Source organism: Diabrotica virgifera, chromosome 2 (genome assembly GCF_917563875.1).
Source record: "Diabrotica virgifera virgifera chromosome 2, PGI_DIABVI_V3a".
In the NCBI taxonomy this organism is placed as follows: Eukaryota; Metazoa; Arthropoda; class Insecta; order Coleoptera; family Chrysomelidae; genus Diabrotica; species Diabrotica virgifera.
This window is the reverse complement of record NC_065444.1, coordinates 17,310,531-17,329,120: the sequence shown is the minus strand read 5'-3', so window position 1 is coordinate 17,329,120 and position 18,590 is coordinate 17,310,531. Positions and strand designations below refer to the sequence as shown.

The following is an 18,590-nucleotide window of genomic DNA, read 5'->3' as shown; positions in this document are numbered from 1 at the left end:
CTTAATCAAAAAATCAAAGTGTCGGACAAAAATATTGGGGCAACTCGACAGTCGGACAAAAAATGTATTTTTATTAGTAAAGTATACTTTCAAATTATGCTGGGTTCGTGCATCCCTTATCTTTACAACCATTTTTCCGACAAAAGTAGTAGGTTACAAGTAATTATATTCTTAAACAAAAAATATAGTTGTCTGACAAAAATGTTGGGGCAAACTAACACAAAACTTAATTCTTTTAGGCTATCGACGAGGAGGTATTATCAAAAAAAAATTTTAAAACAGTGTTTCTCGGTTACTTTTGAATCGATTTAGCTGAAAATTGGTACACACGCTAAGTAAAGCATTTAAAAGGGTATGACGTAGATCGGAACCCAAAATTTTCTTAAAAAATTTTCCGACAAGAGGGAAAATTTTAGAAAAATTGTGATCTGATAATTTGTGTACATACTCCTTGAACAACTACAAACATCGTTCTGTAGTTTTTTTTTCTCGAAATAAAAAAAAAATTCCGACACAAGTATCAGGTTATAAGTAGTGATATTCCAAATCAAAAAATCTAAGTGTCCGACAAAAATATTGGGTCAAATCCAAAGTCGGACAAAAAATTTAATTTTTATTAATAAACTGTCTTTTAACCCCACTGGGTTCGTGCAACCCTTACCTTTAAAACCATTTTTCCGACAACATTAGTAGGATATAAGTAATTATATTCTTAATCAAAAAATCAAAGTGTCGGACAAAAACATTGGGGCAACTCGACAGTCGGACAAAAAATTTATTTTTATTAGTAAAGTATACTTTCAAATTATGCTGGCTTCGTGCATCCCTTATCTTTACAACCATTTTTCCGACAAAAGTAGTAGGTTACAAGTAATTATATTCTTAAACAAAAAATATAATTGTCTGACAAAAATGTTGGGGCAAACGAACAGAAAACTTAATTCTTTTAGGCTATCGACGAGGAGGTATTATCAAAAAAAAAATTTTAAAACAGTGTTTCTCGGTTACTTTTGAATCGATTTAGCTGAAAATTGGTACACACACTAAGTAAAGCATTTAAAAGGGTATGACGTAGATCGGAACCCAAAATTTTCTTAAAAAATTTTCCGACAAGAGGGAAAATTTTAGAAAAATTGTGATCTGATAATTTGTGTACATACTCCTTGAACAACAAACATCGTTCTGTAGTTTTTTTTCTCGAAATAAAAAAAATTTCCGACACAAGTGTCAGGTTATAAGTAGTTATATTCCAAATCAAAAAATCTAAGTGTCCGACAAAAATATTAAGTCAAATCCAAAGTCGGACAAAAAATTTAATTTTTATTAATAAACTGTCTTTTAAACTTTACTGGGTTCGTGCAACCCTTACCTTTAAAACCATTTTTCCGACAACATTAGTAGGTTATAAGTAATTATATTCTTAATCAAAAAATCAAAGTCTCGGACAAAAATATTGGGGCAACTCGACAGTCGGACAAAAAATTTATTTTTATTAGTAAAGTATACTTTCAAATTATGCTGGGTTCGTGCATCCCTTATCTTTACAACCATTTTTCCGACAAAAGTAGTAGGTTACAAGTAATTATATTCTTAAACAAAAAATATAATTGTCTGACAAAAATGTTGGGGCAAACGAACAGAAAACTTAATTCTTTTAGGCTATCGACGAGGAGGTATTATCAAAAAAAAATTTTAAAACAGTGTTTCTCGGTTACTTTTGAATCGATTTAGCTGAAAATTATTACACACACTAAGTAAAGCATTTAAAAGGGTATGACGTAGATCGGAACCCAAAATTTTCTTAAAAATTTTCCGACAAGAGGGAAAATTTTAGAAAAATTGTGATCTGATAATTTGTGTACATACTCCTTGAACAACGACAAACATCGTTCTGTAGTTTTTTTTTTCTCGAAATAAAAAAAAATTCCGACACAAGTATCAGGTTATAAGTAGTTATATTCCAAATCAAAAAATCTAAGTGTCCGACAAAAATATTGGGTCAAATCCAAAGTCGGACAAAAAATTTAATTTTTATTAATAAACTGTCTTTTAAACCTTACTGGGCTCGTGCAACCCTTACCTTTAAAACCATTTTTCCGACAACATTAGTAGGTTATAAGTAATTATATTCTTAATCAAAAAATCAAAGTGTCGGACAAAAATATTGGGGCAACTCGACAGTCGGACAAAAAATTTATTTTTATTAGTAAAGTATACTTTCAAATTATGCTGGGTTCGTGCATCCCTTATTTTTACAATCATTTTTCCGACAAAAGTAGTAGGTTACAAGTAATTATATTCTTAAACAAAAAATATAATTGTCTGACAAAAATGTTGGGGCAAACGAACAGAAAACTTAATTCTTTTAGGCTATCGACGAGGAGGTATTATCAAAAAAAAAATTTTAAAACAGTGTTTCTCGGTTACTTTTGATCGATTTAGCTGAAAATTGGTACACACACTAAGTAAAGCATTTAAAAGGGTATGACGTCGATCGGAACCCAAAATTTTCTTAAAAAATTTTCCGACAAGAGGGAAAATTTTAGAAAAATTGTGATCTGATAATTTGTGTACATACTCCTTGAACAACGACAAACATCGTTCTGTAGTTTTTTTTTCTCGAAATAAAAAAAAATTCCGACACAAGTATCAGGTTATAAGTAGTTATATTCCAAATCAAAAAATCTAAGTGTCCGACAAAAATATTGGGTCAAATCCAAAGTCGGACAAAAAATTTAATTTTTATTAATAAACTGTCTTTTAAACCTTACTGGGCTCGTGCAACCCTTACCTTTAAAACCATTTTTCCGACAACATTAGTAGGTTATAATTAAATATATTCTTAATCAAAAAATCAAAGTGTCGGACAAAAATATTGGGGCAACTCGACAGTCGGACAAAAAATTTATTTTTATTAGTAAAGTATGCTTTCAAATTATGCTGGGTTCGTGCATCCCTTATCTTTACAATCATTTTTCCGACAAAAGTAGTAGGTTACAAGTAATTATATTCTTAAACAAAAAATGTAATTGTCTGACAAAAATGTTGGGGCAAACGAACAGAAAACTTAATTCTTTTAGGCTATCGACGAGGAGGTATTATAAAAAAAAAAAAAAATTTAAAACAGTGTTTCTCGGTTACTTTTGATCGATTTAGCTGAAAATTTATACACACACTAAGTAAAGCATTTAAAAGGGTATGACGTAGATCGGAACCCAAAATTTTCTTAAAAAATTTTCCGACAAGAGGGAAAATTTTAGGAAAATTGTGATCTGATAATTTGTGTACATACTCCTTGAACAACGACAAACATCGTTCTGTAGTTTTTTTTCTCGAAATAAAAAAAAATTTCCGACACAAGTATCAGGTTATAAGTAGTTATATTGCAAATCAAAAAATCTAAGTGTCCGACAAAAATATTGGGTCAAATCCAAAGTCGGACAAAAAATTTAATTTTTATTAATAAACTGTCTTTTAAACCTTATTGGGTTCGTGCAACCCTTACCTTTAAAACCATTTTTCCGACAACATTAGTAGGTTATAAGTAATTATATTCTTAATAAAAAAATCGAAGTGTCGGACAAAAATATTGGGGCAACTCGACAGTCGGACAAAAAATTTATTTTTATTAGTAAAATATACTTTCAAATTATGCTGGGTTCGTGCATCCCTTATCTTTACAACCATATTTCAGACAAAAGTAGTAGGTTACAAGTAATTATATTCTTAAACAAAAAATATAATTGTCTGACAAAAATGTTGGGGCAAACGAACAGAAAACTTAATTCTTTTAGGCTATCGACGAGGAGGTATTATCAAAAAAAAATTTTAAAACAGTGTTTCTCGGTTACATTTGAATCGATTTAGCTGAAAATTGGTACACACACTAAGTAAAGCATTTAAAAGGGTATGACGTAGATCGGAACCCAAAATTATCTTAAAAAATTTTCCGACAAGAGGGAAAATTTTAGAAAAATTGTGATCTGATAATTTGTGTACATACTCCTTGAACAACGACAAACATCGTTCTGTAGTTTTTTTTTGTCGAAATAAAAAAAATTTCCGACACAAGTATCAAGTTATAAGTAGTTATATTCCAAATCAAAAAATCGTGTCCGACAAAAATATTGGGTCAAATCCAAAGTCGGACAAAAAATTTAATTTTTATTAATAAACTGTCTTTTAAACCTTACTGGGTTCGTGCAACCCTTACCTTTAAAACCACTTTTCCGACAACATTAGTAGGTTATAAGTAATTATATTCTTAATCAACAAATCAAAGTGTCGGACAAAAATATTGGGGCAACTCGACAGTCGGACAAAAAATGTATTTTTATTAGTAAAGTATACTTTCAAATTATGCTGGGTTCGTGCATCCCTTATCTTTACAACCATTTTTCCGACAAAAGTAGTAGGTTACAAGTAATTATATTCTTAAACAAAAAATATAGTTGTCTGACAAAAATGTTGGGGCAAACTAACAGAAATCTTAATTCTTTTAGGCTATCGACGAAGAGGTATTATCAAAAAAAAAATTTAAAACAGTGTTTCTCGGTTACTTTTGAATCGATTTAGCTAAAAATTGGTACACACGCTAAGTACTACACTTAAAAGGGCATGACAAAGAATTGTACACAAAATTTTCCAAAAAGATTTTCCGACAAGAGGGAAAATTTCGGAAATTTTTTTTAAAATTTTAGAATGTTCTCTACAAGGCAGAACCCGACATCCGACGCCCTGAAGGGCACTAAGGATTATGAGAAAGAAGAAGAAGAAGGAATGTTCTCTACGTTACGTCCTTATAAATATTATAAGGTGTATTTCTACAAATTTTCAGTTTGATCTATGTAGATCTAACCGAGAAAAATTGTTTATAGTTCGCTTTGGTCTCCTTGATGCTTATTATTTTTTTATATCCCAGAGAACGGCTGTTCCCGTACATGCGACACTATATTATACAAGAAATTTTCGATTTTCTAAATGTGACTGAATTGAAAAAATTGGGCCAAATCCAATCTTAAAATATAGGAAAAGAGATATATGTCAACCATCCATTTTGGTCCAAGGGTGTGGATTTTACGTCCCATTTAGTGTCTGTTTTTCGTTCTCGTCCCCAAAAATATTACTGAACATTACCTTTCCAAAGCATGGTTAATTTTGAAAATTCTTCTCTTCTTCTTCTTCTTCTTCTTCTTCTTCTTACTTTTATATAGACATTACTCTGTCTGTTTTTCAATGTGCCTCCAGTAAGTTGTCATTCCACCTTTTTCGTGGTCTTCCCACTGATCGTCTTCCTATTGGGGAACCTTCTCTGACCGTCCTTACTACTCTATTTGTTGTCATTCGGCTTATGTGGTCGTTCCATTCTACTCTTCTGCTTTTCACCCCATAGGCGTAACCAGGGGGTGGTTTTGGGGGTTATAACCCCCCTTTTGGATGTACTTTGAGCTCTATACGCTTAACACAATTATTATTCCATACCCCCAGAGACCTTCAAGTAGACGTAACTCCCCCTTAGGATCATCCTGGTTACACCTCTGTTTCACCCAGTTATTAATGTTGTCCACCTTGCATCTCCTTCATATATCTGCACTTCTAGCTCTATCCCACAGCGTCTTACCATCGATTTTTCGCAATGTTTTCATCTCTGCTGTTTCTATAGCATTCTTTTTGTCCTTTCTGTATCAGGTTGTGTTTCTGCCGCGTATGTCATTATTGGTCTGATGACTCTTTTGTAAATTCTGCCTTTCACTTCTTTTCTGATGTTTTTATTTCTCTATATTGTTTCATTCAGGCAACCTGCGGCTCTGTTTGCTTTATTCACCTGATCTTCCACTTTTGTTTCGAGCTTTCCGTAGCTGCATAGTGTGATGCCTAGATATTTAAACTCCATGACTTGTTCTATTATTTGACCCTCCAGCTCTAATTTACACCTTATTAGATCTGCTGTTATAACCATGCATTTAGTCTTTTTTAGGGAAATTTACATGTTAAATTTTCTAGCGGTTATATTAAATTCGTGCAGCATACGTTGTAAATCATCTTCACTTTGAGAGATTAGTATTGCGTCGTCTGCATAGCAGATTATTTTAAGTGGTTTTTCTCCCATTTGGTATTCTTTTTTTGTTCTTACTTTTTTTATTATTTCGTCCATGATCAGGTTGAACAACAGAGGACTCAGGGAATCTCCCTGTTTTATCCCATTGTAATTTTGAAAATTGTATATACCATTCAAAAGTTACCGATCTCAGAAATTTTATTCAATTTCTATTTAAAAAGGGAAAAATGTTTTTTCTCAAAGTTCGCATCACCCCGTGGAATATTCTAGCATCTATAAAATACTAAAATTAAAACCTAACTATAGCCTCATTCCTTCTCAACATTCAGTTTTTTCATTCATTCGTTTATGTTGGATAATAAAAAAGTTAAGGACTTTAATAACTAGCCATGTTTTTCATAGACAAAGTGTGTTTTTAAATGGCAAACTTTAAGGAGTAATTGTGCATGACAAAATAAAGTCAGTTTGCTTTACGAGAAAAACGTATGTCCACAAATGCATCGTTTCCGAGATAGGGGGTGTTGAAGTTTTTCTGACAAACTGACGATTTATTTATTGCTTTAAAACCAGTTGAGATATGCAAATGAAATTTGGTGGGTTTTAAGAGGTAGTTATTGCACATTTTTTAACTACAGCTAAGAATTTAATATTCACCATTGGCGCGCATACGGGTAATATGAGCCGAAAAATACGTAATTTAATATGAAGTCAAAAATGTATAAAAATTAATTTTTTTTAAATTGTACCAAAACGCCCCATTATTTTTGTCCGACAAGTGATCCAATATGCATTACACATGTAAAAAAACAGTACAAAATAAAAATAACATCTGTGGTAATAAATAAAAAAATTTCAGGAAATTGACATTTTCGGCGCGTCCGACTGCGCATATGCCCCGTGAAAATTGTCCGACAAGGTTACCACATTATTGTAAAAAGGTTTTATGGTAGATACCGTTAAAATTATCCATGTGGTAATAAATTTATTATTTTCATAAATTTTAAGTTATTTTTCGGGTGTAACTTTAATGATATTATGCTAAAAATGATGGTGTATCGCATATTTAAAATGCGTTTATCTCGAAAACGGTTGAGTTTAGGAAGATGAAAGAAGTATACCTTTTTTAAGTAAAACTAATAGGAAAATAAAAATTTTAATGTCAAAATTATACAGAGTGAGGGATAAAAAAAATTGAACGTAATAAATGAGTGCTGAAAGGCATATGTGGCGCCCTCTGGGCAATGCATAATTTTTGGTAAGGAATTTAGATTTCTCGACCCAAGAAACCCCCAAATATAAAATTTCATGTTGTTATCTCATACCTATCAGGAAATATTAAATAATAAATAAAAAAAAAGTTTAACTTTGACACCCTGTATCTCGGCTATTATAAACTTTGTACTAAGGTAAGTTAGCTTAAATCGGCCTATTTTAACCTCAGGAACCTGAGGTTAAGCTATGGCCCATTCTTTACCAAACACCCTGTATGCATAAAAATTACTTCTTCTTTTAATTGTACCAAAACGCCCCATTATTTTTGTCCGACAAGTGATCCAATATGCATTACACATGTAAAAGAACAGTACAAAATAAAAATGACATCTGTGGTAATAAATAAAAAATTTTCAGGAAATTGACATCTTCGGCGCGTCCGACTGCGCATATGCCCCGTGAAAATTGTCCGACAAGGTTACCACATTATTGTAAAAAGGTTTTATGATAGATACCGTTAAAATTACCGATGTGGTAATAAATTTATTATTTTCATAAATTTGACATATTTAGCGTGTCCGACGCGTCATATGCCCCAATATTTTTGTCCGACAAAATTGTTTTCGTTGTTTATATGATAAAATCCATTGATTAAAATAGAATGACCAATGTGGTAATAAATTTTTTTCTTGCATAAAATTGACAACTTCGTCACCGCTTGACAGACAAACGCCCCACTACCATAATGCGCCAAGCTCAAAATTTGTCCGACTCCTCCCAAATAACAAGTACAAAAAGTTTCAACGGTGTGGTCATAAATAATAATTGTATATGCGGGCCCAAGGCCTATTTCTTAATGAAATTACAAAAAGTTCTATCTTGTTTGATTTTTTCCGAAGTGAAAATCTATATGCATAATCTGATTTTTTTTTAATGAAACAGAGGCTCCTAAAAACAGAAACCGTTTTTTTCGCTAGGAAAACAGAGTACATGGCAGCTGGATTCAACGAAAAACAATATACAGAAGCAGCTTTTCTGGATGATAAAAAAGCCTTCGGCAGAGTATAACATAAAGGATTGACATTCAAAGTGAGAGATTGTGGATACGGAGGAGCCGTGACGAAACTCATCTCCTCGTACCTAAGCGACTGAAGGTTCTGGATCCAGATAGTACCAGTTCTATCTGAACACGGAATTCAGAATATTGAAGTACCACAGAGGACAGTCGTATCACTCCTCCTTTATAGCATATATAGAGCATCTGTTTCAAGAACACTCGGAATAATAATCAGCCTTTACGTAGACAACCCTGCAATCGCAGCCAATCACAGGAACCTGGATATAGGTGTAAGAAATCTACAGACGGTACTGGATACGATAGAAGAATGGGGTATCCAATGGAAAATATCAATGAATCCAGAAAACACCAACGCGGTTATCTTCAATAAGAGAAGAGGTAACCCAGAAGAACAGTTTACAGTATAAGATAGACCCATCATCATCATCGCGTAGCTCTACAACTCTCGCTGGGTCTTAGCTGACTGTACAACTTTTTTCCAATCTGTTCGGTCTTCCATCAACCTAGGGTCAAATGGAATGTTAATTTTTCTGAGTACGAGTAGTCTTTTGCCTGTAGGAATCTCCTCCCATACCAGTCTTACACAAGTCTATCGTTATGAAGTCTGTGCACGTGGCCTGCCCATCTTAGTCGGTGTGATTTAATTTCTTGGGTAATATCGGCGTCATTGTAAAGTGCTTTTAATTCGATATTGGTTCTGATCCTATAATGGTTTGTGGTGATCGGGTGGTGAGGTCCGAAAATTTTTCTAAATATTTTTCGTTCAGAACGTCTGAGACTTTCTTCGTTTGCTTTGGTCATGGTCGACGTTTCGCATCCATATGTTAGTACAGGTCTGACGATGGATTTATAGATCTTAATTTTTGAACTTCTTTTAAGATTTTTTGATTTTATAAGCTTATCCAGTATCCAATGCGAAAAGACAGCGATTTGCCGTTTGGATTATGTCTTTTATTTCTTCAGTAACATCGTTGTCAGCTGTGACTACAGCCCCCAGATACTTAAAACGTTGTACTCTTTCGAAATTGAAGGTGTTGACCATCACATTTTGTTCTATCCTCTCTCTTCTTTAATCTTCAGGCCTACTTCACACGTTTCTCCTTCCACCTTGTTGAAAATGTCTTTTATGGATAGAATGGAGTCTCCAACGAGATCAGTGTCATCTGCTTATGCTAGTAATAGCTTGGGACCTTGAACCGATAGCAATTCAACCGATAGTTTTTATTTCGGCCGACATCATGAATTTCTCTAATACAAATTTTGAGTCCCAGTTAAAGATACACAGATCGAATGGCGCAAAAAGAAGCTAATACCTAGGAGTTACAATGGATCAAGATCTAACATTCACACCACATGTTAACGCGGCATTCCAGAAAACATTAATGTTTTATTTGTACACTTGCTTTATCATACTGTGGTTGACCATAATTCAATCCATTATTGTAGGTGGTGTATCCTAATTTATACTGATATTATTAGATGCACTAGATTATTCTAATAAATGATTCTTTTTAGAGCAACAACTGAATTCACCGGCTGGCCAACGCCCTCTACTACTCCAATTTCAATCGAAAAACTTCTGGAGGCCGCTAAAGCTGCAGCTACTAGCACAACTCGTGCAGTTGAAACAACTGTATCAACAACGACAACAACCACCACTACAACTACAACAACTCAGAAGCCAACCACGCCTGGCGTTTGCTCGAACGAATGTGATCTTGCTGGTACCATTAAATTGATCGGAGGAATCAAGTGGGTACCGGAGTATCTAGATAGAAATACTAAAGAATGGCAGGTTTTGGCTAACGAAGTTGAGAGTCAGGTAAACAATTCATATTCTTCTATAAATAGTATCCAAATTAATAATATTCATCTTCTTTTAGTTGGATTATGTGTACAGTTCCTCTTCGTTGCTGAATCGATGGTATAAGAAAATCAGGATAGATGGATTTAGGTAACTACCTCCACTTGGTTTCATAGACCTATTATCAACCATATTTTTGCTTTTAGTGAAGGAAGTGTCTTAGTCGACTACTTGGTTGAACTCAACGATTTAGGTAGAAGGGTAAATACTCAAGAGATCAAAAGGCTTTTCCACGAGTCATTGGACGATGCGCTTTCAACACTTGGAGGATCCAACAGGGAAGCAAAATCATTGAATGAGTCTATCAAGCTAGAAGGGAAGCTGGCATTGGGAAATTTCGTTGTGGATCCAGCGTACACGGACTTTTTGGGTAAAAAACTTTATTTGTACTGTTTAATCAATTGGACAATATTATTTTGTCCATACTTTTATATACCTATCTATACGAAAAGTACATAAAGTCGTTAGCAACAATTTTAAATAATAAATTTCAAGAAGACCTCTTTACTGCCTTCCGTCATTATGGAGTATTGGACACTTTTGCGTTTCTTAGCCAAAAATGAAAGATGACTGTCTAGATTAGCGCGTTCTCTTTTATTTTATGTCTTCGAAATTTCCTCTACAAGTCTTTTCGTATTCTATTTCTCGCTTTCTGTTTGATCTCTCTTCATCTCAGGCCAATTCTTTCATGATATCTTGTTACAATTCTTCTCCAGCTATCATCCGGTATTTCTCTCTTCTTCTTCTTCTTCTTCTTTTGTCTGGTTGGTATTTGAATGCCTGTCTGGTAATATTATTTTGGTCTTTCCTTAGTGTGTGTCCAATCCATTTCCATTTTCTTCTTTTAATCGTGACTATTATTTTCTCTTGTGTTGTTCTTCTACATAGATCTGGCTTTATTATTTTTTTAGGCCAGTGTAGTTTTAGGATTTTTCTCGACGATTTATTTATAGATGTTTGTAGTTTTTTAGTAGTTATTTCTTTTAATGCAGATGTGAAATATTTTGATTGTGATTAATTCCGATACATCGCGTGGTTTCCGAATTTTGTTTACGGAGTTGTGTGCATGTTGTGCCTTCATTATTATTTTTTCCAAATCTGATCTACTACCTACAGCCTTTTTTCATGATTAATCACAGATATGTACCTAAATTAATCTACTTCCTCTCTTGGTCTTCCATATTTATATTTTAATTTTGGTATCTTGTTTTTTGTTTTTTAAGAGTTTTGTTTTTCTGTATTTATCTTAAGGCCCTTTACATTGTAGTATTTTGAAACTTTGTCGATCTTCTGCATATAATTACTATGTGCGATTAGGAGACAAATGTCGTCTGCGAACTCACTCCAAGTCCTCCAACTGGTTGTGCAAAGTGTCGGGGATAGTACACATCCTTGTTCAACTCCGCTTTGTATAGCTGTATGCTTTACCATTTCTACCTCAATATCCAGTCTGTATCTCTTCTAGAATAATCTGGTCAGGTTGACGTATTTCATTCGTATTCCTTATAGTTTCAAAATATTCCACATTTGCTCTCTATTTATACTACCTATGGCCTTTACAAAGTCAATAAACAGTATATTTACTTATATTTCTTTGCCATTCGCTATCTTGTTCCAAGATAATTATTAGAGTACCAACAAATGTAGTGGATTATATTTTTTTATGAATATTTTCTTTTTTTCTTGTCTGATATCTATATAAAAATGTTTTAATTTTTTTCTTTGTAGTGTTACCAAAACAAGTATATCCTACGGTGGGCTATGCGGAAAATGACGTTCTTCTTCCACAATGGGCTATTGCTGTAATAGTCATCGGATTGGCATCACTTCTCTTCGTCATCATCTTTGGAGTTACGGTGGTAAGTTGGTATTTCCTTATAAAAACTACATCACGGAATAGTAATTAAAGCCTTCTTTTCGTTTAATCCAATTTATTAAAGATAAAATAAAACCAATGTCTTACTTGCGGGAACAGCCCTTTAAAAATCATTCTCAAGAAAATCCCTGCATAGTGTGTGTGTGTTCACAAAGAGGGGATGGCATTAGATAAATTGCCATCCCCTCTTTGTGAACACACACACACTATGCAGGGATTTTCTTGAGAATCCCTGCATAGAGAAAGCTTTCTTTATCTTTAATCTAGGCCTGAACCCCACTAGATGTCGCTGCAAGTAAAATTTTAGTTTGAATCTATGAAGTCATAACTACGAAATTGATATGGCTGGCTGAATGACTAATAGTCGAGGCCAAAAAAGATGAATTTCTCTTAAACTTTAATCCGTACTAAGAATAGTATTTTTCCAAAGCTAGTCAAAATATCTAATTGAAGGCAAACTGGTAAATTTATTGATTTTACGTTCGTGTTCTAGTTATTCTCAAATCTATAAGAGGTCGCTCCATATTCAAAAAATTATTTTTCAGGTTCAATAGCCTACAATAGGGAATATTGCTGGAAAGCGAAAGCCTAAAAATATTTCACAATAGTATATTGTTTTAAAATTTCGTATTTATAAAATTTATATCAAACACTAAGTAGACATTTATTTAGTTCTGTTGTTCATCTATGGATAAGTAGTTAAGACATGTAAGAAAAATCCATATTTTCCTTATACTGTAATTTCCCTTATAATAAAAAATGCATCTGATATTGAACGCCCTTTCATAAATCCACACCGATTATCGGATATTTCGGTTTCTTCATGCATTCTATCAATTAGCCGTTCCCATATTTTCATGGTCTGACATAAGTAATTTTATGGCCCTGTAGTTAGTATGTTGTTGTATATCTCCCTTATTTATGTAAACACGTTCTAATATACTGCTTCTCCATTCGTCTGGCATTTGTCCAACTTCCATAATTCTATTAAATAAACCTGCTAGCAAACTTGTTCCTGTTTCTCCTAATGCTCTCCACACTTCCCCAGGAATATTTTTTCTGTCAAATTATTCATTTAATAAATTTACAAAGCTTTTTGTATCGCTTTTGATATCCTTTTCGTGAACTAGTATTTTAATATTTTTGTCTCAGACACATTGAAATTGTTTTTCTGTATTTACTATACCTATGCTTGTTTATTTTATATACCTTTGTTTTATCTTCTCTTGTATGAAGTTGATCGTATAGTCTTGTATACACTTCTGTTTTAGCTTTTGCTATTGTTGATATTGCTACGATCTCCAAAGACGATCTCCAAAGATTAACACACATAATCAATACAACAGCTAAGAAATACAATATGACAATATCAGCAGAAAAAAAAAACAAATATATGACAACATGTAAATACCCACTACGATGTAAAATCGAAATTGATGGGAAAATAATAAAGCAGGAAGCAAGGTTTAGATATCTGGGAATAGATATAACCAGTTACGGAGGTGTTGAAGAGGAAGTACAGCAACAAAGCTTAAAAGCAAGAAAAACGGCAGGATCTCTTAATGACACACTCTGGAAGAACAAACACCTAAGACAAGACGCAAAAGCAAGAATCTATAAAGCAGCAATTAGATCTATATTGACATACACGGCGGAGACAAGACCTGACACATCTAAAACTAGACGACTACTAGAAACAACAGAGATGAAAATACTTCGACGAATATCAGGGAAAAGTCTGTTGGACAGGGAGAGAAGCGAAAACATAAGAAGATCATGCAATGTAGAAGACATAAATGGATTGGTGGCAAAACGGAAACAGGAGTGGAACGAACACATTAGTAGAATGGCCGAGGATAGGATAGTACGAGTAGCACGAGATAAGTCACCAAATGGACGAAGAAGTATTGGCAGACCAAGAAAAAGATGGTGCGATAATTTAAACAATTTAGGAGGCTAATATTAAAGAAGAAACAGGCTTTAAAGCCTGCATACAAGAAGGAAGAAGAAGAAGAAGAAGAAGAAGAAGAAGAATAAAAAGAAAAAGAAAAAGAAAAAGAAAAAGAAAAAGAAGAAGAAGAAGAAGAAGAAGAAGAAGAAGAAGAAGAAGAAGAAGAAGAAGAAGAAGAAGAAGAAGAAGAAGAAGAGTTTGCTACTTTCGCTTCCTTTTTGGATCACCTATAGTTTTCACGATCTGTTCCTTCCTATTTTCTTTATCTTCTATCTTCTTTATATCATTTTATTCTCTATCTCCTTTATCTTTTCTTGAACTTAGAATAGATTATATATTAAAATGTTATTTTCATTAATTAAATTATTTTTTCAGCTGGTAAACAGGCAGAAAAATAACAAAAAGAAAGCTCCCACACCTTTAACTGAAGGTATGCTAAACGAACTCAATAAAAACCATATGGGAGGCATCGACAATTATGGAGCAGAAGATCTCTATAACATGGAAGATGTGTGGAACGAGAGAGGTTATGACCAAAAACCTCCCAAAAAGGTAAGCATTATAATATTGATGTTTTTCACATTAAGAATAAAAAACAGTGTGACTGTCACCTGTTGTAACATAATGACCTAATGTTATCTTTTGACCCACTTACCACGTGTGGGAGTCATATGTTGCCCTAGGGCCGTAGCCATAGGAGTTTTATCCATCCTTTGGATTTTGCCATTTTGGCATCTATATAAGACTTTTAGTCTGTTTTTGAAAGGCTTTGACCTTTGTATTTTTTGGTTGGCTCACCATGTTCTTGTAACACTGATGATGCTCTTGTTACAGAGCGAAAACGTTTTGTTTCTATGTTTGTAGCCCTATAGGGGCTTTTTAAACTAATATACCTTTTACCAAGCCAAAATTTTTTATCAAATTTTACATTTAATAAGTAATTTCATTATATGTTTATTCAGGACCATATTATTATGTTTTCATTTGTTCTGGAATCATCGGAGCTAGCCCTAGCTCCTCGCATAGATCTCTAGATTTTTCCATTCTAGCCGCTATCAAGGGGAATAACTGGTTTTGGCAGCAGACTGTCGGATCGTTTTGATGTAGGGGAGAGTGACGTAACAGTACACACAAGTTAATAGAGTAACATTATTTTAAGCCTGTAATTTTTCTTCTTCTTAGGGTGCAGGTCCGTTCCGAACGTTGGCGTTCATTCTGGCTATGATGATTTTGTTGGTTGCTATACGGAATAGTTGTGTTGAAGTCTTTCTATACCATGCTCTCAGGTGAGCAAGCCAGAATATTCTTCTTCGTCCTGGCCCCTTTTTCTTCAATTTTACCTTGCAAAATGCATTGGAGTAGCTCGTATCTACCTTGATTTCTCACTATATGTCCCAAGTACTCCAGCTTAAGACCCTTCACGATGTTGACCAAATCTGCGGTTGTGTTCATCCTCCGTAGTACTTCTTCATTGGTGACTTTGTCTGTCCATGGTATCTTCAGGATCCTTTTGTACAACCATAGCTCAAAAGCCTGAAGTTTTGATAGAGTTTTCGCCTTCAATGTCCACGTTTCTACTCCGTATAGAAGCACTGAGTACACGTAACATTTAAAGAGCCTTATTTTTGTTTCTAGAGTGAAGTCATGACTCTTGAACACAGAGCTCATAGTCAAGAATGCACTTTTTGCCTTTCCGATGCGACATCTAATCTCTTGGGTATTGTCCCACGACTCATTGGTTATAGTTACCAAGTAGTTGTATTGTGAGACACGTTCAATTCTCATTTGGTTCACATACAGATCTGCTCCAGTTATGTTTTCCTTGCTAATGATCATTAATTTGGTTTTGCTGGTGTTTATATCCAGTCCATATGTTCTACTTGTTTCCGTTATTTTGTTCATTAAGTTTTGCAGCCCTTTTATGGCAGGGCAGCTTTATCCATTAGGCAATATAGGCAGTTGCCTAGGGCGGCACATTATGAGAGGGCGGCAAGAATACTGTACAAAAAATATTTGTATATAAAAATTATGAATCTGGGTTCTGTAATTAAAAAGTACGAAGTTCTTTCAAATTACTTTACCGCAAGGAAGCCAAAAAATTGTGCCCAAATAAAACATATAAAGAAATAAGAAAGAGAAAAAGAAAAATTCAATTTGACGAGGAGGCCGATGATGAACTAGACTTTTCAGCTAGTGATGAGATGAAAATTCACACATTATATATTATAATCGACACTCTGATAAGACACCTGAACAGACGTCTGGAATCTTATCGACTTATTTATCAACGTTTTCGTGTTATTAACAGATTTGTCAAAATTAAGCAAAGAAGAAATTATTAAAAAAGCTAAAAATCTGATACCAAATAAAGAAGACCAAGATACATCATTCATACATGAATGCATTGACTTAAAGGGTCATTTGGATATCACAACAAAATCACCAATTCACATACGAAGAGTTAGTGCAGTCACTGAATGTGGATATGAGCTATTACCTCCGATTTCGTTGAACCTCCATCGATTTGCGTGAAAATTGGTGAGTGGTTAGAGGATATCTCAAGGAACAAAAGTTACATGTGTCAACTTGCGCTTTTACCCTGGGGGTGAATGCCACCCCTTCTCGGGGGTGAAAATTATTTTATTAAAAATAATCCCAAAATTAGATAGAGGGATAAATTCTAAACAAAATTTGTTACATAAAGTTATTAAAATAAATCAAAACTTTTTGAATTATTAAACATCAAAGATTTTAATGTTTCGTGAGAAAAATGCATGTTTTTAACTGATTTTTCATAAATAACTCAAAAAGTGTAAAATTTTACCGAAAAGTTATTTTTACCAAAATTGAAGCTAATAAAAAATGAAATAAACTCACTGGAAAAACCTTTAAATTTTAACTAAAAGTGAGTTATAATAGGTAATTGAATGTATATTTTTTCGGTGAGTACCCAAATCTAAGTAGGTACCTATTTAAGCTTAAATAACGAGAAAATGATGCGTTTTATAACATAACCTTATTAAACGTTTGTTAAAGTACTTAGAAATATCTATAAAATGAGCTCCCGAACAAGTTGATAGCATTAAAATTTATGCACAAAATATTTTTCAAAATCTATCTTTTAAAAACTTTTCCAAAAAAGCTATTGTTTTTTTTTAATAACTCCGTTAATTTTTACGATATCAGGTTTGCCTTAAAACCATTTTAAAGTTAATTTTAATGGCTCACGCTGAATTTAATCTTTTAAATCCCTTACTTTTTTAAAAAATAAAAGGTTGAATGGCCCCGGTTACATGGTTCTCGCAGCAAAATTTAAGCTTTAAACGTTTCTATCTTGGATATTTTTTACCCTACAGAAATAGTAAAAAGGTAAAATATTTGATAAAGAAAAACTAAAATTTAGTTGTACATATATCACTTTTTACGTATATTGAGTACTTTTGGAGTTTTTATAAAAAAAAATTAAAATTACGATCATTTTTAAAATTCTGATTTTTTTAAATCATATCTTTTTTTCAACAATATGAATTCAAAACCGGTCAAAATTGTTGAAATCATTATATTTTACAGGTATATTTTATAAAATGCATTGTTTTCCCGTTATTTAAGCTTGAATACTTAGATTTGCGTACTCGTCGAAAAAAATATACATTCAATTACCCATAACTTACTTTGAATTACCATTAGTTTAGTTCTTTAAGTGAGAAGTGTATTTAGATTTTTATTACCTTTAATTTTGGGTAATAATATCTTTTTTGTAAAAGCTTTTATTTTTTGAGTTACGTTACGTTTTGAGTACGTGAAAAACAGCTTTAAAACATGAATTTTTTTACGAAAAAATAAAATCTTTGATCTTTAATAACTCAAAAAGTATTGATTTACATTAATAACTTTATATAACAAATTTTGCTTAGAATTTGTCTATCGATTTATGGTATTATTTAAAAAATAATAATTGTTCACCCCTGAGAAGGGGTGGCATCCACCAGCACGGTAAAAGCGCAAGTTGGCATCATGTCACCTTTGTTCCTTGAGCTATCCTCTAATTACTCACCAATTTTCATGAAAATCGATGGAGATTCCACGAAATCGGAGGTCAAAACCTTCAGTCACTGCACTAAGTGGATTGAAAGATATTATCCCTAATTTTGACATTGCTTTGCACATTAATTTATTTGTGCATCCCAGTTGCCAACGTGCCCGCTGAAAGGTCATTTTCGAAAATGTCCAGAATTAAAAATAATTTCCCATCAAATATGACGCATGAACGTGTTAACAATTTGTCGATTTTGTTAAGAAAAATTTTTTTTGAAAAGAATTTTCTGATGTGATCGAACTGGAGTGACGATTTTTTCTGTTATGCGTATATAAACATCGTAGTTTAAATCCATTTTTAATGAATTCTTATTTAAATAAAAATTTCTGCAATTTTTTTTCGCAAAAATGGTAGGTACATGTTTGAAGGAGTGAAGTCGAGTTCGCTCCGCTTCGTTCAGGTATATTTTAGAAGGGTACGAATTGGCTCCCGCATGAATGCGGGTAGGCTCTCAT

The 18,590-nt window shown here is 33.2% G+C and overlaps 1 protein-coding gene across 1 annotated transcript in view; it reads left to right on the top strand.

The window, feature by feature from the left end:
• Positions 1-18,590, top strand: part of LOC126880625 (mucin-5AC) — a 148,993-nt gene that overhangs the window by 111,682 nt on the left and 18,721 nt on the right. Inside the window, exons 9-13 of the mRNA XM_050644636.1 lie at positions 9,864-10,170; positions 10,232-10,302; positions 10,359-10,582; positions 11,941-12,071; positions 14,415-14,591. Of these exons, the coding sequence (XP_050500593.1) occupies positions 9,864-10,170; positions 10,232-10,302; positions 10,359-10,582; positions 11,941-12,071; positions 14,415-14,591 (910 nt within the window). The remainder of the gene's footprint in view (positions 1-9,863; positions 10,171-10,231; positions 10,303-10,358; positions 10,583-11,940; positions 12,072-14,414; positions 14,592-18,590) is intronic.